The sequence below is a fragment of the Zootoca vivipara genome, chromosome 15, assembly GCF_965207765.1.
Source record: "Zootoca vivipara chromosome 15, rZooViv2.hap1.1, whole genome shotgun sequence".
Classification (NCBI taxonomy): domain Eukaryota; kingdom Metazoa; phylum Chordata; class Lepidosauria; order Squamata; family Lacertidae; genus Zootoca; species Zootoca vivipara.
The window spans coordinates 4,708,149-4,733,938 of record NC_142598.1 but is presented as its reverse complement, the minus strand read 5'-3'; the positions used below and the strand labels follow the sequence as shown (position 1 = coordinate 4,733,938).

Here is a 25,790-nt window from a genome sequence, read left to right as displayed (position 1 = left end):
CAGGGAAAGGTCTCCTGTCAGATCAGGAGATTTGTTTGTTGGTATCTGACCAATGGCCTGGATTTTTTTTGCCCTGGGATTCTAGCAACAGCAGCCAACCAGAATCCTCAGAGAGATTTACAATTACAGTCTGATGCCCATGTCCATCCCTCATTGTTAAGCCTTCTGATGTGGTAGCCAGAGAGATGCTGTTTTCCTTTATGGCGGCTGCGTTTTTGGCCATTATGCCTAGAAGCCACCAGCGAAGTCTGTTTTCCTTAAAAGGTAAAGGGACCCCTGACCATTAGGTCCAGTCGTGACCGACTCTGGGGTTGCGCGCTCATCTCACGTTATTGGCCGAGGGAACCGGCGTACAGCTTCCAGGTCATGTGGCCAGCATGACAAAGCCACTTCTGGCGAACCAGAGCAGCACATGGAAACGCCGTTTACCTTCCTGCCATAGCAGTACCTATTTATCTACTTGCACTTTGACGTGCTTTCGAACTGCTAGGTTGGCAGGAGCTAGGACCGAGAAACGGGAGCTCACCTCATCGCGAGGATTCGAACCGCCGACCTTCTGATCGGCAAGCCCTAGGCTCTGTAGTTTAACCCACAGTGCCACCCGCGTTTTCCTTACAGCCATCTAATTATGATTTTTTAAAAATAGCTTTTGCTCATTGTAGCAGCCACCCCACCATGTGGCAATAGGTTCCATCGGCACCACATAATCATGCAGCCTTATTCTGGCAGCTATATGTGTGTAGTCTCACAATAAGCAACAGCTTTTCGTGTGCTGGCAAGTGTGTGAGCAGTTTATATTTAAATGGGATTTAAATATAATTCCCATTATATTTTAAATGGGAATGTTTAGCAACAAGCAGATCTTGGGGCAGAGATCGTCAACTATATATGTGAACTATAAGGCCATTCACACATAAGCAAAGGTGAACACATTCCCACAATGGTTGCCATGAGTTGTATGTATATAAGCAGCATTTTGTGCCATGTGTAGGACAGCATGAGTGGGCCATGCAGTCAATGCGCACAGGGCCAAGTCTGCTTGTGTGGGTTTCTCTCCCTGACTGCGTCCTATGCAGCAAATCATGTCAATTCATGTGCCAATGACACCTGCGAATCTGGCACAAGCGTCACCTTCAAGGCATGCCCTTGCATGCTGAGATACTGCCAGAAGGCAGGAAAATCGCCTAGACTGTGTTCTTACTGTGGAAAGTGTCTTACTACAGGTGTATTTTTTTCCAGTCGCACAAATACATGTCATTGTGTGTGTGGGTCCTCTGCTGTCATGTTGGCTTCTCCTGCCACCCTCCCCCATCCCCAAATACATCTCCTGTGACCTTGCTGGGTTCCCCCTACACTCTCTGTTCTCGGGGATTCCGGGATCTGGTTACTTGCCAGTCACAGGGGGAAAGGATTTCCCAGAAGGGCTTAAAATACCCAGCATGCCATACAGAGAAGAGGCTGGAACACACTTGGATGGATTCCCCTTTTCAAAGCACATTGTTGGGAAGGGGAAGTGAGAGAGATTGGGGCAGAGAGGAGATAATTTAATTGCTGGGGGAGTGCATGCCACAACCCCCATTACGGGCACTCAACCCTCTTTTCTCTTTGCAGCCCTTTTCCCCTCCTTTCCTTCAGCTAAGGCATTTGGTGCTAACCCAGCCCTTGGAGTACATGGGTGGGTATGGGTGTGCGAGAGAGAGAGAGAGAGAGAGAGAGAGAGAGAGAGAGAGAGAGACCCTTGGCCAAAGGACAATTCATTCCTTTGGGCAGCAGCAATCCTGCCTATAAAAGGCAAAGCCCTGAACACCACTCTGCCCAGTGTGTGTGTGTGTGCGCACGCACATGTGCGCATGCATGAATGCACACATGCATAGACACATGTGTTTGCCTGTGTCTGTGTGCATAGGACTGTATGTGGTGAGGACGCATGTCATGGATTGCAGCCTTGGGGAGTCAGTAATCTCATGTGGCGCCTGGCCAGCTTATGTTTCATGAAGGCAGGAGGGTGTGCAGTGGAAGTATGGCTGGGCATTACTACGGTATTTGGGAACAGTGTGGGGAGAAGAGTGTTGTGCAGTTGCTCTTTGTGAACTGAAGCTGCTTGGTTGCTGCAGCCTAGATTGCACCGTGGGCTTGGCCAGAGTGTGGCGAAGATCTGTGCTGGGTACACAATGTTCTTTGTGGTTGTTCAACACGTCTGCCACATTAAGAGCCCATGCACCTTTACAAAGTGGGTTCTGGTCGTCTGCGCCTTTGATATGGTGGGTTCTCCTGCTGTTGCACAATGTGGGAAGGTCACTTTTTTGTCCATGTCCAACTGATTGTCTACCCTGTGCCAAGGCATGTAACAAACATTTTATTTTTTGGTGATATAAAATAGAACCCGTGAGGCCACTCAGTGAGTTTGGGGCAGAGGGGAGACTTGAACCCAGGAAGGAACTTGGGAAGGACTTAACAAAAGCTCCTTTCAGTGGACATCAGATTCTATTGCAAGGGTCATTTGCCACTCATGCTAGAGGCTTGTTAAAGTTCATAGCTTTCCAAAAGTGTTGTAGTCTTGCTGTGAGCAATGGTATGTAGGTGCAGGAGGTGCCAAGGCAGTTTTATTGGGAAAGGAACATAGACCCAACTAGTCCAGTATCCTGTTCCCACAGTGGCTAAGCAGATGCCCATGGGAGGACCTGAGAGCAACGGCACTCTCTCCCCACTTGTGATTCCCACCCACTGGCATTCAGGAGCATCCTGCCTCTGACAGTGGAGGTAGAACATTGCCTTGGTGGCTTGTAGCTGCTCATAGCCTTCTCCTCCATGAATCTGCCTCATCCTCAGCCATCCAGGTCGGTGATGACCAACACTGCATCTTCTTGGAGTGAATTCCATGGCTCAGCTGTGTGAAGTTGTTGTTGTTGTTGTTTAGTCGTTTAGCCGTGTCCGACTCTTCGTGACCCCATGGACCATAGCACGCCAGGCACTCCTGTCTTGCACTGCCTCCCGCAGTTTGGTCAATCAAACTCATGTTCGTAGCTTCGAGAACACTGTCCAACCATCTCGTCCTCTGTCATCCCCTTCTCCTAGTGCCCTCAATCTTTCCCAACATCAGGGTCTTTTCCAGGGAGTCTTCTCTTCTCATGAGGTGGCCAAAGTATTGGAGCCTCAGCTTCACGATCTGTCCTTCCAGTGAGCGCTGTGTGAAGAAGAACTTCCTTTTGCCCACCCTGAATCTTTGAACGTTCAGCTTCGTTGGGTGCCCCCAAGTTCTAGTGTTATGTGTGAGAGAAAAACTTTTCTCTGTTCGCTTTCTCCATGCCATGCTAAATTTTATACACCTCTGCCATGCATTCTCATACTTGCCTTTCTTCTAAACTCAAAAGCCCCATATGTTGCCACCCTTCCTCACAGGGGACTTGCTCCATCTCCCTGATCAGTTTGGTGGCCCTTTTCTGCACCTCTCCTAGTTCCACCATATTTTTTTTGAGGTGAGACCACCAAAACTGCACACAGTATTTAAAGTGCTGTTGCACCAAAGATTTGTATAATAGCATAATGATATTGACAGTTTTCTTTCAAATTCCTTTCCTAATGGTTCCTAGCATGGAATTTGGGGGGCAGGGCAGCCATGGCAATTGTTCTATGCTGTTTTCACAAGTCTTAATTGATCTATCCACTACAACCCCATGGTCAGGTAGTGAATAGGTGTATTGGGGTAGGTGTCGAAAGTATTTAAACATGTTTTTCACCGACAGTTATCCAGGGCTAACAACCAAGCGCTTTATTTGAGGAACAATGAAAATAAATTCAGTCAGCTGAAGTCTGGGATGAATGCAATTAGAGCCAGTAATCTCCTAAACCCATTCCCACTCAGCTAATCCCCTCTACCCTTCATCCTCTCCCCCCTCCACTGTCAACCGACAAAATTTGATCACCATCCCAACTGTCAATCCTTACCTCCCTCCCACTTACCATTTCGTGCTCCATCCGATTTCCTCCAAACACTAACCCCAAATGTGGTTCCTTGCAAGAGGATACTCCACCTGGTTCTAATAAATGTCTGGTGACAGTTTTTAATACCTTCTCTGTGTGGAAATGGACAAAAGGAAGTACTTCTTCCCACAGCACATACTCAAACTATGAGATTTGCTTCCACAGGATGTGGTGACAGCCACCAATTTAGACGGCTTTGAAAAGGAGATTAGACACATTCATGGCGGATAATTCTAGCAATGACTACTCGTCATGATAGCAGCTATGTGCAGGCCTCTGAGCTCCAGTCTTTGCAGGACAACAGCAGCAGAGAGCGCTATTGCACTCATATTTGGTGTGTGGGCTTCTCAGAGACATCTGGGTGGCCACTGTGACCACAGAATGCTGGCCTAGATGGGCCTCTGGTCTGATCTAGCAAGGCTCTTATTAGTGGCACATCTCTGGTCTGGATATGCGTTTCAGGGAGTCTTCCTGCACGCTCCTGACAAAGTTGCCCAAATGTCTGTTGTGCGAATGCAGGAAATGATGCCTGTTTTTGATTTGTTTGGTTTTTGGCTGGTAGAAGTCTCCCTCCACCTTGACTGTGCAAATTAGGGGCAGCTTTCAAAGTATTCTGTGTATTGTTGTGTTAGAGACACATCTAAAGCACCTTCCATTGCCACTGGTGGGCACAATCAAGGAGAGAAGACGTGAGGGGTTTTCAGATCCCCAAAAGGTCCTTTTCCTTGCAGATTTGTGTTCCTTAGCAACTATGCCTTTGTTTACCCAGCAACAGAATCACCACATGAATTTCCCCAGACAGAAAAACAACAACAGCATGTTATTTCCAGAGAGATTCCAGATTTATCCAGTGTAAACGTCATAAACACATTCTTTCTCCAAAGTCTCTGGGGACCCATATAGACAGCCTCCCAAGCGGCTGCTGGTATGGCAAGAGCACCCTGTGGTATTTCTCCCCTTCCTGTCAGAGGAGAAAATCAGGGAAGTTGTGCCTTCACCTAACACCTAATAATTAATTATCATAACTGACATTTTCCGAGTCGCGCTTTAGAGTGCGGAGGGAGAAGACGGGAGGGAAGGGGGTAGGTAGCCAGACGTGGTCACGAGGGCACGTGCGAAAATAATAATAATAATAATAATAATAATAATAATAATAATAATAATAATAACAACTGACATTTTCCCACTGGTAATTATATAACATCCTGTTTTCATATGGCACAGGTGGGGGGGTGACCCTCCAGATACTGTTGGCCTCCAACTCCCATCAGCTCCAGCCAGAATGGCCAAAGGCAAAGGATGCTGGAAGTCCAACAACATCCAGAGGGTCACAGGTTTACTGCCACCACCTCCTTTATGACTGAAAAACTCTCCCATGCCCTCTCAAGTTGTTGCTTATAATGCCTAAGAAATAATCCAGTATTGCTTGGTAGTGTTTTATGCACCACCAGTGTTATATAATGGTCATTGTATACATCAGATCTGGGTATGCACGACACACCCTGCCCTGGGCATCCTGCCATGGGACTGCCTGACATTTATTGCAGGGTGGGGAATGATAGTCTCCCACCTGCCATGTGTTAATGCTTGGGGAATTCCACCAGGTTCCCCGGGTTCTGTCTCCGGCGTTCAGACTCAGTTGGCCGGCTGAATCGGAGCAGGAAGGAACAGAGGAGAGGGCCCGCTGGCTGAGGACCCTGGAGTCCTGCTCCTGCACTTACTTTTGTTCCTTTCATTTTAATTGGATCTCAATTCCTCATCCCACTCGGGCTCCTTTCCCTCCCCGCTCCCCACCTGTCTCCCTCTCTGAGCTCCCCGGAAATCTGTTCTTCTGCCCACTTGTCCACAGGGATTAGGCCAATTTCTGTCCCTGGTCTCTGAATTCTTGCCCGGACTTGGCTGCAGAAAGTAGCTGGGCAAAGAGGTTGATTGTCCTCTGGCCACATCCCCAAGGTCACCGCAGGTGGGAAGCTCACCACTCTCTGATCTTCGCCTCTGGAATGTGGCCATGGGGATTGCTGGGGGATTTAGGCTCTTTGCTGTACCAGCCGCTGAGCGCCCTCCCTCCCCCCCACCCACGTCGGCTCCACCTTAGCCACTTCATGGGACCAAAATACCCCCTGAGCTCAGCTCAGCTCCGCCTGAGCCCAGACCAGGGATCACATAGATTAGCTTGCTCCTGCTGCTGCCCATTCTATGGGGAAGGCAGCAAGAAAGAAGGGGGGTGAGGATGCTTTTGGAGGCCAGTGGGCTGATGGAGTGGACTGGCTTGTGGGACTGACCCTTGACTCCAAGGATGTATCTCCCCAGAACTGCTGGAGACACGCACTGCCCGCCCCTTCAGCTTTTCCTTCAACACAAGCGATTATCGGATCCTGCTGATGGACCAAGACCAGGAGCGGCTCTACCTGGGGGCACGAGACTTCCTGGTGGCCTTGGATCTTCACAATATCAACAAGGAGCCGCTCATTGTAAGCCCTGCTGCAGAGGGCCTCAAGGAGAGCCGCGCTGGGTCAGAATGAAAGGGGCCACATTGCCCAGCATTTCTGTGGTTGGGCTGTGGCCCGCTGGATGCGTCCAGAAAAGGCTGGGTTCGGGTGGTGGGTGGTGGGGGTAACATGGGAGGAGGTGAAGAAGAACAACATGGGATAGGTTGGAGCAGAGGCAGCCAGGGAGATGGGCACCCTAGATTCTTGGCCAAGCTTCAGAAGGCAGCTAACTGCAAGTGCGTGAAGGCCAGGCATGGAGGGAGAAATACCTCCAGTCTCTCAAAGCAAATCCTCTTCCTGTTCATCTATCTCTGTCTCTCTCTGCACAGATTCATTGGCCAGCACTTCCCAACCACCAGAATGAGTGTCGCCTGGCAGGAAAGGGGCAGAGGGTGAGTCATAGTTGCTGCTCCACCACTCTGGGTATCACCTCACAACCACTAGTGGGTTTTTTGGTCTAAATGCCCCAAATCCCTATGGAAAGACCATTCGTCAATGCGGCTATGGCTCTAGGCTGCCCCTGGATCCATCTGACTCCTTATTTTAGTTTCTTACATTTATATCCCACTTTTCTTCCATTGTGGAACCTGAGGTGGCATGCATGTGGTTCCCAGGCCCAGACTGGCTTACCTTCAACAAGATGATGTGCCTTCAGGCAATACCCCTGGACCTCCTGGGTTTTCTTGTGTACCTGTAAGAACAATATTACCCCCCCCCCAAAAAAAAAAACACCCAGAGCAAAACAAAGCTGTTACCTCCGTGACATCATCTTTGCTATCCATTGATCCTGCATAGCTGTGTTTCTGAGCTGTTGCGTTACTAACAACACTACCCAATCTGAAATATTAATCTCTGAGCAATGGCCTCCACCAGAAGTCAGCTCCCCTTCCTCTTTATTTTTTGGGGAGGGGACAGGGTGAGAAAATGGGGGTTGAGCCAACTTCTGGCTGCCAAGAGGATGTCTGCCAGCTCATGCCCTGTTTCTTCTTTACCCTCCAGGGCGAATGTTTCAACTACATCCGGCTTATGCAACCATTGAACCGCACTCACCTGTACGTGTGTGGAACAGGGGCCTACCACCCCGTCTGTGCCCTCGTCAACCGTGGCTGGCGCTCTGAAGTAAGCAGAGAACCCGGATTGCTTCCCGCTGGGAGGAGAGCCACTGCTTAGTGGTAGAGACATGATTTGTATGCCCAAAGGCCCAGGTTCAATCCCCGGCATCTCCAGGTAGAGTTGGGAAGGATCCCAGTCGGAAACCCTGGAGTGCCACTGCCAGTCAATGTAACTCAGGTGTGGGCAACCTATGGCCCCACAGATATTGCTGGGCTACAGCTCTTATGATCCCTGATCATTGGACATGGAGGCTGAGACTGATGGGTGTTGGCAGCCAGCAACATCTAGAGACCCACACATTTTCCTGTGGTTGACCATAGCGAGTTAGATCATAAGAAGAGCCTGCTGGATCAGGCCCATGACCCAGCTAGTCCACCTTCCTGTTCTCCCAGTGGCCAACCAGATGCTTGTGGGAAACCTGCAAGTGGGATTCGAACACAAGAGCACCACCCCCTCCCATAGTTTCCTGCCACTGGAGTTGAGAAACATTGATGCCTCCAACTGTGGAGACAGAACACAGCCAGCATGGCCAAGAGCCATTGATAGCCATCTCTGCCATGAATTTGTCTGATTCTCTTTTAAAGCCTTCCCAGTTAGATGGACCAATAGCATGCTGGACAAATGTACACTGCCTACATCCTATGCCAGGCACCCCCAAACTGGGCCCTCCAGATGTTTTGGCCTACAACTCCCATGATCCCTAGCTAACAGGACCAGTGGTTGGGGAAGATGGGAATTGTAGTCCAAAACAACTGGAGGGCCGAAGTTTGGGGATGCCTGTCCTATACCGTTGAAAAACATTCTGGGTTCTATAGTTTGCTCAGGATTGTTGGGTGTTGTAACTCTGTGAGGGGTAAAACTACAGTGCCCAGAATTCTTTGAGGGAAAGAATGTTTTACCAATGTGCTTTAGTGAACACACAACCTTAGTTTAAGACAGTTACCTATGTGAGCTTCTGAAGAGAGAGGGTACTTCTGAAAAGGAGAGCAGGTCAAGAGTGGGACTTTGTCCCTCCACAGTTTTGGAAATGAGCTGGGCTTTAGGTTAGGTGTTCAAGGTTGGTTCCCATGCACATATTCATTCTCTCTTCTCCCCCTTTGTCCCTTCAAAGGAATACCTTTTCCGCATGGTGCCTCGTTCACTGGAGCCAGGGAAGGGGAAATGCCCATATGACCCCCGGCAGCACAGCATGGCTGTGCTTGTCAGTAAGTGACTTTGAGTGAGTTTGCATGTGTCTCTGGATGCAACCCTGCTACCAGATATCTCTATAAAGTACCAGTAGTGTTGTGCATATACATGTATTTGTCTTTTAACTCTTGTTTTTCTTACAAGAGAGCTCTAGTTGAGTGTGATCCATTTTGCTTGTCAGCATGTAAATTGCCATAGGTTGCCCAATTGAGCCAGAGACCATGTCATTGTGTGTTTACAGCCACCATTGTTTGATGACTTGTCTTTCTCTTGTATTTACTAGACATGCTGCATTACGGTAGCTAAGCAGTCAGTTAGCGCTAAACAGCTGATTGGCAGGGAACAAGAAGCTGCTGAGGATGCTGCAGGCCAAGAAGATATTTTCCACTGAGGGGCCATAACTTAGTTTCAGAGCACATACCGGTACTTTGGAAGTATAAGGTCCCTGTTTAATCACAATTGAAAGGAGATTCAAAACCAGGGTTAGGAGACCCATGCCTAATGTTCTGGATTGCTGTTTCTCAGTTAAAGCAGACAATACTGGAGCAGATGGACCAAAGGTCTACACTCTTGTACCCAGTTCCCTTTCCTTCAGGTTTGCATTGGCTATATTTCTACATGTGTCCGTGTGTCTATTTGACTAATGCTGTCATGTGCCTCTTCCACTGTTCTCCTCTCCCCAGATAGCACACTGTATGCTGGAGTTCATGTGGATTTCATGGGCACTGATGCTGCTGTGTTCCGTACGATGGGGCCTCGACCGGCTGTGCGCACGGAGCAACATGATTCCCGCTGGCTCTATGGTATGAGGCTGATGGAGGTAGCCAGAAGCGGGTGGCGATGAGTACTGGGATAGCAGACTGTGGATAATGAAGAGAAGTATGGCTCATCTCCTGTGCTGTGAGTGGCGCAAGTAGCAGGGTGCGTGCTGCAGCACACCTGGAGAGCCTTGCACTTGGCAGTGCCATAGAGGCGAAAACTGCAGCTCAGCAGACTTACACCCTTTCTCATCCTCATTATTATTTGTGTTCATTTGCCACTTTTTTTCACAAAAATGAGTTAAAGTGATTGTGGCATTAAAAAAACAAAACAAAACTGAGTGCACAAAGAACAGACTATGAATCTGAATGCTCATCATGCAAGAGGACAGATCCAACTCAACCCACCCCATGAAAAAATTGAGCATTACCCCAATGAGTAAGAATAGGGAAGGAGCTGTGTATGTGTTATAAAAAAAGGTAAAGGTAAAGGACTCCTGACAGTTAAGTCCAGTCGCAAACGACTCTGGAGTTGCGGCACTCATCTTGCTTTACTGGCCAAGGGAGCCGGCTTTTGTCTGCAGACAGTTTTTCTGGGTCATGTGGCCAGCATGGCTAAGCCACTTCTGGCAAAACCTGAGCAGCGCATGGAAATGCCGTTTACCTTCCCGCCGGAGCGGTACCTATTTTTCTACTTGCACTGGCATGCTTTCGAACTGCTAGGTTGGCAGGAGCTGGGACTAAGCAACAGGAGCTCACCCTATTGCGGGGATTCGAACCGGAGACCTTCCAATTGGCAAGCCCTAGGCTCTGTGGTTTAGACCACAGTACAAACTAAAGTGTAGAAAATTTCCTAGACTCTCTACTTGACTTGTTGTGGCACGCTTGCCCCCAAAGGTTGGCAGCCACTGGCCTAAAGTGTTTGCTTGTGCTGCCTAGTGGTGGACCAAAGTAACGGCACCTTTTCCCCTCCCCACCAGACCCTGTCTTCCTCCACGCCCGCGTCATCCCCGACAGCTCCGACCACAACGATGACAAGCTCTACTTCTTTTTCCGTGAGAAAGCGCTTGAGGGTGCCGTGGGGCCTGCTGTGCTCGCTCGGGTGGGACGGGTTTGCCTGGTGAGCGACGCTTGGAGTGGGGGAGACACCCACCCACACGGTTGAGTTTTGGCTTGAGGCATGGCGAGCCAGGCTGAGAAAGATGGAGCAGGCTGGGGGCTGCCGCCTGAGGGGTGTGTGAGCGTGTGTTTTGCTGGTGGTGATGGCTGTGTCCTTCCTCCTGCCATGTGCTGCAGAGCTAAAATTGCACCTGGAGATCCTAGAAAAGGGTTCCAAATTCTGGGTTGCCTTCAGTGTAGCTAAGTCAAGGTCCCACTAGCCTAAGGATTACTGCTTGCTCAATGGGACTCCCCCCCCATCCTACATTTGCATACCCCCTAAATTTGTTCTAGGGTTCCTCCAACCCTCTGGAGCAAATTTTGGGGCACATGCAGGGGGAGGAGATGGGGAGGGAGTCTTGTTGTGCTAGTGGTAGTCCATACACTAACAGGATGAATTAGTTGACTACCATACATGTGTGTTGGATTTAATAACCAGACAATGCTGTAGTCGTGTACTATAGGAATTCAGAGGCAGTATGGCAGATGCTGCTATTGGGGAAATCTAGTGGGAAGCTGCCTGATGCCTTGTTTGCAAACTTCCCAAGGAACAGGATAATGGACTAGAACTTTCATCCGTCTGTTCCTGCAGGGATCTTCTTTGGGCCATAATCACTCACCTTTCAGCTAGTGAACTCTGCTAGTGAGTGTCAGCAGGATTATAAAACCAAATTAGGCAACTGAGGAATAAAAGGGAGGTGTCAGCATGCTTGGGAGAACCTCAGAGTTTACAGAAGTGCAAGCTATCTTTGGCCGGCCATGTGTTTGTGTGGAAGAAACCAACACAGAAAAGCTAGCAGCCCAATGAACACTTGGTGTCTGTTGTTGTTGGGGGGTGGTGTGTTGTGGAAGAGAGCACTATTGGCGGGCTGGAACCCTGAACAGGAGCACTCCCCACTTCCACATTACTCTGTGCCTATCTCTCTGCATTCCCACAAGCACACAGAGGTGCAGACACGCAAGCAAGCACAGTTGCAGCACAGCTGTGCACCATAGCAAGCCTATGGAAGGTGTACTGGCAGGGAAGAGGAGTACAGGGGGAGCGCACCGCCCCCGGCAGCTCGATCCCAGTGGGGTACCATCACGGCTTCCCCCCCCCCCTGCGCTGGGTGCCACGCCCCCGGGACGCACACCACCCCATCTGCTCCCTGCCCCCCCCCCAATGCTGGAGCATGAAGCTCCGCTACTGGGAAGTTTTAGGTATCTGCACAGCCATTCTGGTCTTTGTTGTGCACAGGTTGTGACCACAACCAACTCAAATGTTTTCTTGCAAAAGCCCTATTGAAATTCATGGGAGCTTGGAAAAGAGACCAGATTCCCTCATCCTTTCATTGTGGCTTGTGCAGGGAACTTCCTGGGATTTAAATTTCCCTGACAACTGAACACATGGCCATTGAAACCCTGTCATATGATTAGGGAAGAGCCACTACATTCTGAGTTACGGGACATTCATGAGAGTTCAAAATGTTGTTCAGGTTCGAAATGCTCTCCAGACAATTACATTAAGTACAGTGTGTGGGGAACCTGTTTTACTTAACCTACCGATTTACCCAGCAGCACATAATAAAGAATGCCTGAACAGATTACCCCAAATCCTTACTGTTTTTTTTAAAAAAAATAATTTTATTTTTTATTTTGACAAGGTAATAATAATAAATAAAGAATAAAAATGTGCACCCCACCCACAAGACCATTCCGTTGTAACTATCCAACTTCCCAAAATTTCAACACCTCTCTTGCAATGGTTTGACCCCTTTCCATTTTAACAGTACAAATTCTATAAACACCTTCCATATCTCCTCAAAATCATTTCTCTTGCATATTCCCCGTCTTACCTTAACAGCACGTTAATTTATCATTAATAGCTATATCCCACACCTCTTTATACCATTCTTCCATTTTATATTAACCTTGCCCCTTCCACTTCCTAGCTATAATGACTTGTGCAGCTGTCAATAAATTGGTGAGCAAGTCCTTCATAGCCTGCGAACTTTCCACCCCATCGTAAATTGATAATAATGCTACCTTTGGACTTTTGGTCAGCTTTTACCCAGTGATTTCTGTTATCTCCTTAAACACCATTCCCCCCCCCCAATTATACATATTTACACCCCCACCACATGTGAACGTAAGTCCCAGTTTCCTGGCATCCCCTTTACTTACTGTTGTTCCTTGGGCCAGGTCATTTTTATTTTTAAACTTTTATTTCTTATTTTTCATTTCATAAGCAAGCATGTACTAAACAATAAAAATGTATGGTTCAAAGAAAAGTGGGCCAGACCCATGTGCTTTCTTTTTGTAACCTCGTAAGTCTTTCCAGAGTGGTGGGGCCATATAGTTATAGCACCATAGAATTGTAGTTGGAAGGAACCCCAAGGACCATCTAGTCCAACATCCTGCAATGCAGGAATCACAACTAAATAATCACTGACAGATGACCATCCAACCTCTGTTTAAAAACCTCCAAGGAAGGAGAGTCCTTCACTTTCCAAGGTCTACTATAGATCCTGAATCTTTAACTGTGTAGATTCTGAAACGGTGCTACTTCCAGACGGTGGGATTCAATCACATTCCAGCAAATTCAGGTCACACAATTAAAGCTGATTGTGAAGATCTCTCTCCTGGGAATTAGTGCTGACCCAACTGTCTTCTCTATGGGTAACAGTGCTATTGCTGAAAAAGAGTTAGAGCAGGGGTAGAGAGAAAAACCAAGCTCTGTTGATAGATCTCTGGCTGATTTGCAGTGGATCAGCAAAGGTTTCTGATGTGATCAGAGGGTACCCTGTTCCTTATTTCTGTGTCCACCCCACCCCACCCCACCCCACCCGACCCACCAGCCACTATTTTGCACACTGCTCTGATGGGTGAAACCTTGATGTTTTGGTGGGGGGAAAGATACAGTTAAATATTTCAACCCTGAAGCCTGCCCATCCCTGGGTTAGAAATTTTTGATCCACCTCATAATTGAATCAACTAAGGGTCTCCTGCTGCTCTTAGGTCTCCAAATCCTAGGGGCTCTGGCTTTCTCTGCTCCTCTGTGATAAAACTTTCCTACCATTTCCTATTCCATGCCCTCCATGTTCTGATTTTCTGCTTCTTGCTTGCATGTTGGTGTTCAGGCAAGAGGTCCCAGTACAAAAAATGGCTTTCTTCATCTTCCAGCCCAGAGGTGGCTGCTGAATCTATTTGTTCTTCAGGGGTGAAAGAGCTTCCCCCTGACCCAATGCAGATTGCAAGTACATCACCCTCTTTTCTAGATTTGGAGCATACTAGTGGCGGGGGAGAACTAAAGCCCCCCCCCAATATCCTAATCCAGACCTGGGCTCTACACGCTGCCTATTTCTGCAAGAAAAGCTGTGCACTCAGAGACCAAGCATGTGATTCGCTTTGCCCACCGTCAGGGTTAACTGACAGACCCTTGTACATTTCCCTTTTCAGAATGATGATGGCGGGCAGCGCTCTTTGGTGAACAAGTGGACGACTTTCCTTAAAGCTCGGCTTGTCTGCTCGGTGATTGGAGAGGACGGCGTGGAGACTTTCTTTGATGAGCTCCGTGAGCTGCTGTTTTGGAGAGGGATTTTGCTTTGGCGGGGCAGAAATGAATTATGCTGGCAGGGGGAGGTTAAGGTCATAAGGATTTCAGGTTCCACCCTTGGTGCAAAAACATGAGGCTTAGTGAATGCCTGTGTGTGTGCAGGTGACTGTAAGTGGGTTGAGGCACAGGAGACAGAATTGCACCCTAAGCTCTGGAGAAATTAGCTGGAATGACTTAAAGCCAGGTGTAACCAGAGAGCGGCCATTGAAATATATTGGCTCTGCCAACTTCAAGGCATTCTTGAGGCCATTCCAAAAGACATCTGCCGAGATGCTTGTTATTCTTAGCATTCCAGGTCAAGGTAGAAGATCCCAGCCCTGTGTGTTCCAATGGCCATTGGGATGAGCAATGCTTTTCTTCATTTGGCCATTTGTAGATCTCCCTAAATTCACTGTGTAGCCAAGGATGGGGATCCTGTGGATTCCCAACTCCCATCAATCCCATCTCTGATGTAAGCAACCTATTTCTCTGGACATTCCTATGACCCTTTGGAAGAAACCATTGGATTTCCATGTGTGTTCATTTGTTGTTTAGTCGTTTAGTCGTGTCCGACTCTTCGTGGCCCCATGGACTATAGCACGCCAGGCACTCCTGTCTTCCGCTGCCTCCCGCAGTTTGGTCAAACTCATGTTCATAGCTTCGAGAACACTGTCCAACCATCTCGTCCTCTGTTGTCCCCTTCTCCTAGTGCCCTCAATCTTTCCCAACATCAGGGTCTTTTCCAGGGAGTCTTCTCTTCTCATGAGGTGGCCAAAGTATTGGAGCCTCAGCTTCACGATCTGTCCTTCCAGTGAGCACTCAGGGCTGATTTCCTTAAGAATGGATAGGTTTGATCTTCTTGCAGTCCATGGGACTCTCATGAGTCTCCTCCAGCACCATAATTCAAAAGCATCAATTCTTCGGAGTGTTCATAGAATCATAGAATTGTACAGTTGGAAGGGATCTGGGGATCATTTAATCCAACTCCTTGCCATGCCATTTGTTTTAGTATGTCTCCCTAAGCCACAACACAGATCTAATTGGGAGATGCATGCAAGGTATAAGGCACCAACTTTTATTCAAGTTGCCATGCCTGATGCAGGGGGTTGGCCATAAGCTATATGGGACTGGCAATCTTGCACGCACAACCTACCCACCTCCCTCAAGAAGCTCTGCCTCTTTGTTTCCCTCTCCCAGGTGATGTTTTCCTGCTGCCGACTCAGGATGAGAAGCACCCTCTGGTCTACGGGGTGTTCTCCTCATTGGGGTGAGTGAACGCCCCATGGTGGGGACAGCTGGGCTTCAGTGTTGGGGCTTAGCCTGCTCAGCAGGCATTGGGCCTCACACATGTGCATGCCCCTTTCTCCCTTCTCCCTTCCCCCAGGTCCGTGTTCCGTGGCTCTGCGGTCTGCGTTTACTCCATGGCCGACATTCGCACAGTCTTCAATGGGCCCTTTGCCCACAAGGAGGGGCACAACTACCAGTGGGGCCCTTACACGGGACGGGTGCCCTATCCTCGCCCTGGAGCTGTGAGTCATCAAGGCCTCTCCCTCCCTAATGTACCAGTCGTCTCAGTGTCTATATTTCATTGTTTGCCTCCCCTTTCTCCTTCCATTCCCCTAAGCTCCTTGCGATTTCTTTCTTATATTTACCCCCTCTCCTGCTTTACACTTAATTGTGTGTTTCCTTTGCATTCTGGGTACACAGAAGATTAGCAGGGTAGGGTGGGGAAAGCTGGAACCCTACAGTTCCCCCCACCCTGGCCAAGACTCTGACTCTACTACCTGGCTCTCTTTCTCAGTGCCCAGGAGGAACCTTCACCCCAGGACTTCGATCCACACGTGAATTTTCGGACGAGCTGGTGACGTTTGTGCGTGCCCACCCTCTGATGTACAATGCTGTTTACCCGCTGCAGCGCCGCCCCCTGCTGGTGAGGACCAATGTGCCTTACAGCTTCACCACCTTGGCCGTGGACCTAGTGGATGCAGTGGACGGGCGCTACGAGGTTCTCTTTCTTGGGACAGGTAAGTAATGGGTGCTAGAGCTGCTGGAGAGTGCATAGCTAGGGGTGCTTTCTGACACTGTTACTCTTCAGCTGCCACCACTGCCCCCATCAGACAAGCTGTGGTGGAAGTCACCTAGAAAGCTCACCTCTTGACCCGTTATTGTTAAAGGTGCTAATAGGGGCCTCAAGTGCATAATGAATACCACTGAATTCCCAGCTGTGACCTGAGTGGCTTTTCTTTTTCTTAATTTCCCCGGCCGATTGGGAAAACTGTGGCTCTCAGACTACAACTCCCATCATCCCTGACCGTGCTGCTTGGGGCTGAGGGGAGTTGGAGTCCCACAACATCTTACGAGCTAGACAGGTTCCCCATCCCTAGCGTGGGTTTTGAAGGTAAACGTCAACACCTTTGAAAGTTGTCCCTAAATACCACCCACAAGCATCCAGTTCATCTCTTTGAAGCACTGGAGTAAAATGTCCTCCATAGCTTCTGAAGGATGATGTCTGGGTCTTCTTCCTCCAGACCAGGGCACAGTGCAGAAGGTGATTGTGCTGCCGAAAGAACAGGGCATCTCGGAAGAGCTGACCCTGGAGGAGGTGGAAGTGTTCAGGGTGAGTAAACACATGGCTCCCTGTTGTTGCTGCCCTAACACTGCCGCCTGTCTCTCCCCTTCTCAACTTTGGCCTCTTCTCTTTTTGCCCTACAGGCTCCAGCACCTGTTAAGACCCTGTGGATATCCTCTAAACGGGTAGGTGGCTGAGGTACCTATTACTGAGGAGCAAAGTAGGAGATGAGCACTCTGGGTCGCTGCTCTGACAGGGGTGCAGGTACCTGAAGGACCTTGTGGGCTTGGTCCTCCAACTCTGAGAAGGGAGGTTAGGATTCCGCTGCTGTTATGCGGAGGCTGAAGACCAGGACCCTTGGCTTCGTCTTGTGGGAGGCAAGTGGGCGGTCTGGAGAAATCCAGGTGCCCATTCAGCCGCTGCTCTCTCCTCTCTGCTCTGCAGCAACAGCTGTACGCCTCCTCAGACGTGGGGGTCTCCCAGCTGAGCCTCCATCGGTGCCGCGAATACGGTGAAGCTTGTGCCGATTGCTGCCTGGCCAGGGATCCCTATTGCGCTTGGGACGGGCAGCGCTGCACACGCTACAGCCACACAGCCAAAAGGTAACATCCGGAGAGTGCTAAGTTGGGAAGGCAAATGCGGTGGGAAGGAGGGAGGGAAGCGTGAATGTAAGGAGAGCCTGGAGGTTGGGTCAGGCCAGTGGCCCATCGAGTTGAGCGTTCTGTTCTCACAATGGCCAACCGTGTGCCTGTGGGGAGCCCCCAGCAATTCAGAGACACATTTCCTCTGCCAGTGGAGGTAGCACATCAAGGCTAGCAGCCACTCCATGAATTTGTCTAATCCTCTTTTAAAGCCACCCATGTTGGTGGTGACCATACTACACCTTGTGGGAGTGAATTCCATTCCAGGGGTAGGGCTTGCTCTTTGCTCTGGCAGAGGCACCCAAAAACACCACTGACAAGGGAAAGAGCCAGTTCCTCCAAGCCCACTTCTATGAGGGCTATTTACTTCCATCAGGCCTGAGCAAAAGTAATGTGTGGCTGTGGCTGTGGCAGGAGCGTCCCTGGCCTGGCGGTTCTCTCCCACTCTCAGATTGGTCTGGGCGGTGGCTGCTCTAAGGCGGCTTCCCCAGCCCCCCTGTTGCCACCAATACTGAGATTGCCTCCCCTCCCCACCTTGTCCTATTTGCCTCTGGTGTGTCCCTCCAGTGTGGACAAAGGGCAGAGAGCATGGCAGCTTGTTCTAAGAGAAGGGTCTGCATGTGGAAACTTGACTGAAAACAATTTTGTTCAAATATAAGCAGCCTTGAAGCACTAAACTGAAGGGAGGCAGGATGAGTCGGTTAAATCAGGGATGGGGCATCTATGGCCCTCCAGATGCTGTTGGACTCCAACTCCCATCAGCCCCGGCCAGCATGGCCAATGGTCAGGGTCAATGATGGGAGTTGTAGTGCAACAGCATCTGGAGGGCTACAGATGCTCCATCCCTGGCTGTTGAACAGAAAAATAATAAGCACCAAGTATCATCATGATTATGGTTGGTCGGTGTTTATTAACAATTTCCCTTAGCTGCTCAAAAGAAAGACTCAAAGAAGGCTCCTGGGATGGAAAAGGGAATGAGTTTGACCTCTTCCCTCTCATTTAGGAGGAGCCGCCGTCAGGACATCAAACATGGTGACCCTTTGCGGCAGTGCCGGGGCTTTAATGCCAAAGGTAAGTCTTCACAGCTCCATCCCAGACTTCTTCTCCAAGAATTTGTCTAATCCTTTTTTTTAAAGCCACCCAAGCTGATGGAGATCCATAGTCCATACTCCAACTGTGTGCTGTGTGAAGAAGTGCTTGCCAACAAATGTGCCGTTTCCCTTAACACAAATGTTGACAAAATTTGGCAAGTCTCAGGAGGAGTGCCTGGAATGGGAAGTCCGGCTCCTCTGGGGATCAAAAGGCAGAGGCAAGCTCTGTTCCTAATTGCCACAGGAGGAAGGGTTATCTCAGCTGCTCAGACCAGGACATGCCTGTTCAGCACTTGGAAGAAAAACAAATTCACTGCTTCTGCAAGGAAGGCAATGTAATAAAGTTTGAGAGAAAACTCTGTGTGGTTTGGCTACTGCAGCAACTCCTGGCTTTATAAAAGCAAGCTCTGTTGCTGAATGAAGAGGCCATAGCACATAGGATGAATACAGAAGGTGTCAGAATCAATCCCTGGCATCTACAGTTTTTTGTTTTTTTTAAGGGTTGGTTTAGCAAGTGATGGGCAAGACTCTTGGCTGAGACCCTGGAGAGCTGTGGCCAGTCAGAGTACTATACTGAGCTGGATGGATTCTGACCTGGTAAAAGGCAGCTTCCCTTTCCCCTGAAAGTAATGTAATTCCAAATTAGAAGGGGAGGATTGCATATGCTGTGTTAAACATAATGAGGATTTAGAAGATAAATTTGAAGGTATTCTCTGCATTGAGTGTCAGAGGACAATCTAGATTAGAGATTGGTGGGGGTGGGAAATGAACGGAATTGACCATTTGAGGATTTACTAGTGCAGGGGAGACGGGTGTCAGGATCTTCAAAAGGGGAACACAATGACCTTCTAGTGGGTTAGAAACGGGGAGTGGGATAATGCTAAGAGTTAGCGCTGGGGTTGTGCAGGGAAAGGTGGTATGGGCAAACAATGTGATCTCCACACATGGGAAGCATTTGTGTAAGTTGGCACAAAGCCCTCCTGATATCTCTGTCTGGCCTTCAGGAGTCTTCCCAGGCCACTTTTGATACCCTTTTTGTGCTTTTGCCTGGTGGGAATGTGTCCTTGGAGCGTGATAACTCTTGCTTGCTCAGATAAAGTATGGAGAGAGGTCAGGTGGAGGTAGAAATCTCGTCTTTTGGCTGGCTGGAATGTAGCCCGTTGGCAAAAGCAAGCATCTCCACCCCCTTTGGCCTCTCACTGCCAACCACCAGCATGAAGCCTCCAGAAGGTTAGCCATGGGGGAATGAAAAAGATTTCCCACCCTTGTGAGACATAAACATTACTACCCCTATGCATGAAACTCCTGTAATGGAAGAGTAATTCTTGCACAATGGCAAGATGGGTTGCCCCACAAGAACTGCTGCAAGTTACCAGAAGAAATGCCACTTATGATGGGTTATGTATGCTGGTTCTGAAAGAGAGTCTTGCTCTCTAATAAAGTTACAAGGTGCTCCAAACCTGCGTTTCTGTTTCATCCTTTTGGTGACAAAGGTGAAAGATGGGAGAACCTTTTAGAATCTTGTTTTTTAATTGTTTATTTTGAATAATATGCTCAATTTCTTTGAAGGCCCTTGAGGCCGTGGAAATCTTATAGAAGTGCAAGAAGAGCCCTGCAGCTTCAGAACAAAGGTCCGCCTAAGTCTGGCATCCCAGTCAGATGCTCCTGGCAAGCAGGCAAGCAGAGCATGATGCCAACACAGCTTTGCTGCTTGCCCCACAGTAGTTGAAATTCAGCCTCTGAAAGTGGGTGTTCCATATAGACCTCTTGGGTAATAGCCATGAATGGAACTACATCCTCCGTGACTTTGGCATAAATGACTTTAAAGGAGGACTAGATAATGGCCTTCACCTTGTTGTGAGGCAGTGAATTTCATAAACCAATGATGTGCTGGTTTTTAAAAAAAAGTGCTTACTTTTGTCTGTCTGGGGATCTGCTGCCCATGAATTCCATTGGGTAGCCTAAAGTGATGGCAGAGGGAGAAAAACCTCTCTATCTACAACATGCGTAATTTTACGAACCTCTGCTGTGGTTCCCTTAGTTGTCCTCCTGCATTGTAAGCCATGAAGGTATCAGACACTTTAGGCTTGTAGTGATGATGCTTTAGCTCCTTGATCACCTGAGGTTATCTTTTTCTGCACCTCTTCCAGCGCTGTGCTCTGCTGAGGTGGGTTCAACTAGGACTGTATGCTGCTCTATCCTACTCTTAGGTGTAGTCTGCCTTCTTCCCTCCAGACAAATCCTCCTAAGGATTTGAGGATGGCCTGGTGGGTCCACAGGGCTTTGCTGAAGCAGATTCAGACTGATCAGCAATAGTCTGGGGCTCAGCACAAAATCTTCAGTACCTTTGACAAAGGGAATTTCAGCAAGTGTAAGTGGTATTCATATGTCACGCACACACATGCGCACACACAACCTTTATGAACCACCAACCTCTAAGCAGTTTGCAAAAAAAAATTGCAACAATTTCTTACAAATATGGCATCTATGGCAGTGCTAATTCTGCAGATCAAAGTGGTCAAGTGGGCGTGATTCCACAAGTAAATAGTTGTGTTGCACAAATCCACACACGCGCCCTTTTTCACATGAACACTGGTACATGTGTAGATACGGCTTGTGCCTATGTTCAATGTGACATGTGAACAACCCTCTGTTCTCAAGACCTTAATAATGTGAGGAGCGCCTGCTGCATCATGCCAATGGGGCAGCTAGTCTAGCATCCTGTTTTCATAGTGGCGAACCAGATGCCTAAGGGAAGCCCAAAGAACCTGAGCACAACAGCCCCCTCTGCCCAGCAAATACTTTCCCCCTTACACACACTCTTGTTGTTATTCCTTGTGATAATATCTATAGGAGTGTTCAGTCTAGTTCCAAGATGTCTGGGAGGCTTTATAATTTTTCTAATGGGTTAAGTGAGATTGCTTATACCTATGCAGCTCTTGGGCTTCCCTGCTTATGAAGAATACCTGAGGGACATCAGCGCAGAAGGAAAGACAGTCTAATTTAGAGGCAGCAGAAGAGAATGGGGCTAACACTCTCAAGGCTTATCATCAGGAAGGCTTACTAAAAGACTCATCTGGCCAACTGAGTAGAAGCACTTGCCAAGTCATTTCCTTCCTCATTGTTATCAGTGGCAGCTTCTGACCAAGAGTCTTGCCATTTTACTTTTTCCAAAGGAGTATGTCTAAGGCTGGCCCAAGACATTTTGGTTCCTGAGGCAAAGAACAAGATGGCGTCCCCCTGCTCCTCACACACAAACAGATTGGGGCTGAAATTGAAACAAACTTAGCACTAGCAATGGGACAGTGTCTTCCAGTTTAGAGGTTGCAGGATAAGCTATAGGCCACACACAGCTTGAGATGCAAAGGTTATCTTGACTGATGCCTGTCTTGATGTTAGTGTTTCCAGAGATACAGCTGTCTTAGTCTGTTTCAGCAAAGACAACAAACGTTTTGTGGCACCTTAAAGAGAAATACTTTATTATGCCACAAGCTTTGATGGACCCAAGCCTCCTTCCTTAGATGCAGTGGTCATTTTTGGTGTACTTTGCGAAACTGTCGCAATGGGCAAGGCCTTCTCAAGGAATAGTAATGGAGGAATTGTGGTCCTCCAAATGTTGTTGGACTCTAACCCCCATCAGTCCCAGACAGCAGAGCCAATAATGGGAGCCAGGGACGATGGGAGTTGTAGTGCAGCAACACCCAGTGGACCATAGGTTCCCCATCCCTCTTGTAGTGTGGGATTTTGCACCTCTAGGCCAGCTCCTGAGAGAATTTGGCTGTGATGTCAGTCATGGTCAGGATGTTAGTAGCTCACTGAGTGGCTAACAGTTTCATCAATGGGAGAAATGGTATGCATAGCTTAATTTATTTCAATGTTGTTTTCTACTTTCCCTGGAGAATGTTTCTTTATCACTAACCTGCCCCTTTAGCACAGTCTCCCGGGCCAAGACTTATGCAAATTGTGGCAAAGCAATCTACCTTTTAAGCCAGATCAGGACGGTCAAGATGTAATCATACGCAGGTTTCCAGCTTTGCTCGCTTTTCTGCCTTCGGTGGCACTTGAGTGGGGCTTTGAGATTGTGAACATCCAGCTACTGCTTGGTCAACTGTACTGCAGGATCATCTCAAGCTTGGTAGGTTTGAGGATCACAGGATTCTCAGATATCAAAGCAGGGTGTGTGTGCTATTCTCATCTTATCTGAAGGTTAAATTCTTCTATTAAATTCTTGGATATCAGGAATTCCTGAGTGTTGCTTGCTTGCTTGCTTCTTCTGGCTGCAAGAGTGTTTTTGTCATATGCCTACTCAAATGCAGAATGTTTTATCTTGGGTACACTAAAAAGGTGCTACAGCAGTTCCACAATGAAGGCATTCCTTCTCTCAAATTGGCAGTGAACACTTCCTAAGAGCTAACTCTGTACTTCCCTGTTCCTCGACTTCTCTACATTAATTTGGCAATTCCGGCAGTCTTCCTGTGTTCTAAGGTGTGGTATCATTGGTAATGGTTGTCATTCCTCTTGTCCTCCACTTCAGAAACTAAACAAGTTGGAGAGGGGAATGAAAGGCTTTTTTGATGGCCCAGAACAGGGGTCAGCAACCTTTTTCATCCGTGGGCCAGTCCACCATCCCCCCAGACAATGTGGTGGGCCAGACTATATTTTGAGGGGGGAAACCAAACAAATTCCTATGCCCCACAAATAACCCAGAGATGCATTTTAAATAAAAGCACACATTCTACTCATATAAAAACACCAGGCAGACTCCACAAATAACCCAGAGGTGTATTTTAAATAAAAGGACACATTCTACTCATGTAAAAACACACAGATTCCCGGACCGTCCACGGGCCGGATTTAGAAGGCGATTGGGCCACATGTGGCCAACGGGCCTTAGGTTGCCTACCCCTGGCCCAGAAGATACAGGATACAAAATGGAGTCTAACTAAAAGGAAAGTGGGCTGAAATGTGGTAGGCAAATTTAGTCTCTGTTGCATTTCTGATCTCTAATAGGAAAGCAGCAAATTTGTGTTTTTTATTTAATTTTTGCAACTGAGGATATGTCCCCAACCAAAGCAACATTTTTAAACACGTTGGGTATTTTTTTGTCCATGATTAGCCTCTGTTGAAGTTGTGACAAAGGACTCTTTCCTAAATTTTTGTAATACTGCTTGAGCCTTACTTACACTTTGGTTCAGAATCCAGCACTAGCTCTTTCCCTGATGACGGACTTGGCTGCTCAGCTCGGTCACATTTAATGCAGATTCAGCAAAGTGTGATCTCCCACATATTTACTGCTTGCCAGGTGGTTGGCAGCTTTACTAATCCTCCATTGGAAGACATTACGATGTATCCAAATCAGGCATAGGCAAACTCGGCCCTCCAGATGTTTTGGAACTACAACTCCCATCATCTCTGACCACTGGGTCCTGTTAGCTAGGGATGATGGGAGTTGTAGTCCCAAAACATCTGGAGGGCTGAGTTTGCCTATGCCTGATCTAAATCAAAGGCACCGTTGGCTTGTCTTTTTCATGGGTTCTTGAACAACTCATTCCTATCTGTTGGAAGCACTGGAGAATGAGGGCTGCCTGTGGGCATTCAGTAAAGCATCACTGGTGTGATCCATAGCTCCTAATGACAGAAGTGCTTTTAATATAGTTCATAACATGCTGTTACAGCTTTAGATAACTGAACCACACCACTCTCATCTAACAAGACTGGGATGAAAATATGTTGTCTTTTGAAATGTCTAGCAGAAAAGTATGTTGGCTTTTGTTGTTTTTCTGGTACAGTGGTACCTCAGTTTACAAACACAATTGGTTCCAGAAGTCTGTACTTAACCTGAACTGTACTTAACCTGAAGCGAACTTTCCCACTGAAAGTAATGGAAAGTGGATTAATCCGTTCCAGACAGTCCGTGGAGTACTTAAACTGAAGCGTACTTAACCTGAAGCGAACTTTTTCCCAATGCAAGTAATGGAAAGTGGATTAATCTGTTCCAGACGGGTCCGCGGAGTACTCAACCTGAAGTGTACTTAACCCGAGGTATGAGTGTAATTGGTTCCGGAAGTCCGTACTTAACCTGAAGCGTACTTAACCTGAAGCGAACTTTCCCATTGAAAGTAATGGAAAGTGGATTAATCTGTTCCAGACAGGTCCGCAGAGTACTTAAACTGAAAATACTCAAACCGAGGCGTACTTAAACTGAGGTATGACTGTACTTGTATTCCCAACCATTGAACAAGCTGGCCTGGTTGGGCATCTCATCAACTGAGCTCAGTGCTTTGCTTTTGTAGACTTACCAGGTTGGCCCTGCCTACACATCTCCCTCACAGGTGCAGAAGTGCTCAGTTTTGTGCTAAGCTGTACTTCTTTTCCAGAGTAATGCTTGTCATTTTACTGCCTTTCCAGGAGCACTGCCTATATTCTACTCAACATAGATGGAGCCTAAAACTGGCTGTGCTGCAGGTAGCTGTACTTAGTCTTGGGGCCCAGTTCCAAGGCTGTGGGGGATTCCTCTTACTACATGGAACAGTGATGAAGCTTTGGGCAATACAGTTGTGGTGTAGGCATGAGGAATTGGTTGATGGCTGCTGAATTCTTGAGTTAACTATTTCTGCAGCATTAATTCTGGAAAAGCAAACCTGTGTGCTAACCAAATAAGACAAAACAAAATAAAAAATAGAGACCAACTAAGTTTGTCATTGGTATGAGCTTTCGTTTGCATGCACACTTCTTCAGATAAACAAAATGCACACAAAAGCTCATACCAATGACAAACTTAGTTGTTCTCTAAGGTACTACTGGAAGGAATTTTTTTATTTTGTTTCGACTATGTCAGACCAACACGGCTAAAAACCTGTAACTAAAAATAAGACAAACTTGCAGAACATACAGAATTACAGTGGAGTTATAACACTCAAGAAATCCTGGACGTATTTGCAACTTTTTTCTTTTTCTTTTTACAGTAGAGCAACAATTACACGAGCAGATTCAATATGGACTAGAAGGCGGAAGTGTATTCCTAGAGTGTGAACCACGATCTCCCCATGCCTCCATCAAGTGGCTTATGCAAGCTGATAATTCTGACAAGCGCAAGGTGGTAAGTCCCTCATCCTGAATAACCTTTAGCTATGAGTGTGTGGACTGTGGAGATGTTAAACTTTTTTTGGGAGGGGATAGTATTCACACTGGTGTCTGTCTTAAAAAAAACAACAGTCTTATCGCATCT

General features: G+C 47.8%; 1 protein-coding gene across 3 annotated transcripts in view; it reads left to right on the top strand.

The window, feature by feature from the left end:
- LOC118097497 (semaphorin-3F) overlaps positions 1–25,790 on the top strand; it is a 32,578-nt gene that overhangs the window by 5,021 nt on the left and 1,767 nt on the right. For all 3 annotated transcript variants that reach the window (XM_035140371.3, XM_035140369.3, XM_035140370.3), the window contains exons 3-17: positions 6,292–6,452; positions 6,800–6,862; positions 7,470–7,589; positions 8,695–8,788; positions 9,455–9,574; positions 10,510–10,649; positions 14,126–14,240; positions 15,459–15,528; positions 15,646–15,790; positions 16,063–16,285; positions 16,790–16,878; positions 16,974–17,015; positions 17,275–17,432; positions 18,475–18,542; positions 25,528–25,661. In XM_035140371.3, the coding sequence (XP_034996262.1) occupies positions 6,292–6,452; positions 6,800–6,862; positions 7,470–7,589; positions 8,695–8,788; positions 9,455–9,574; positions 10,510–10,649; positions 14,126–14,240; positions 15,459–15,528; positions 15,646–15,790; positions 16,063–16,285; positions 16,790–16,878; positions 16,974–17,015; positions 17,275–17,432; positions 18,475–18,542; positions 25,528–25,661 (1,742 nt within the window). The remainder of the gene's footprint in view (positions 1–6,291; positions 6,453–6,799; positions 6,863–7,469; positions 7,590–8,694; positions 8,789–9,454; positions 9,575–10,509; positions 10,650–14,125; positions 14,241–15,458; positions 15,529–15,645; positions 15,791–16,062; positions 16,286–16,789; positions 16,879–16,973; positions 17,016–17,274; positions 17,433–18,474; positions 18,543–25,527; positions 25,662–25,790) is intronic.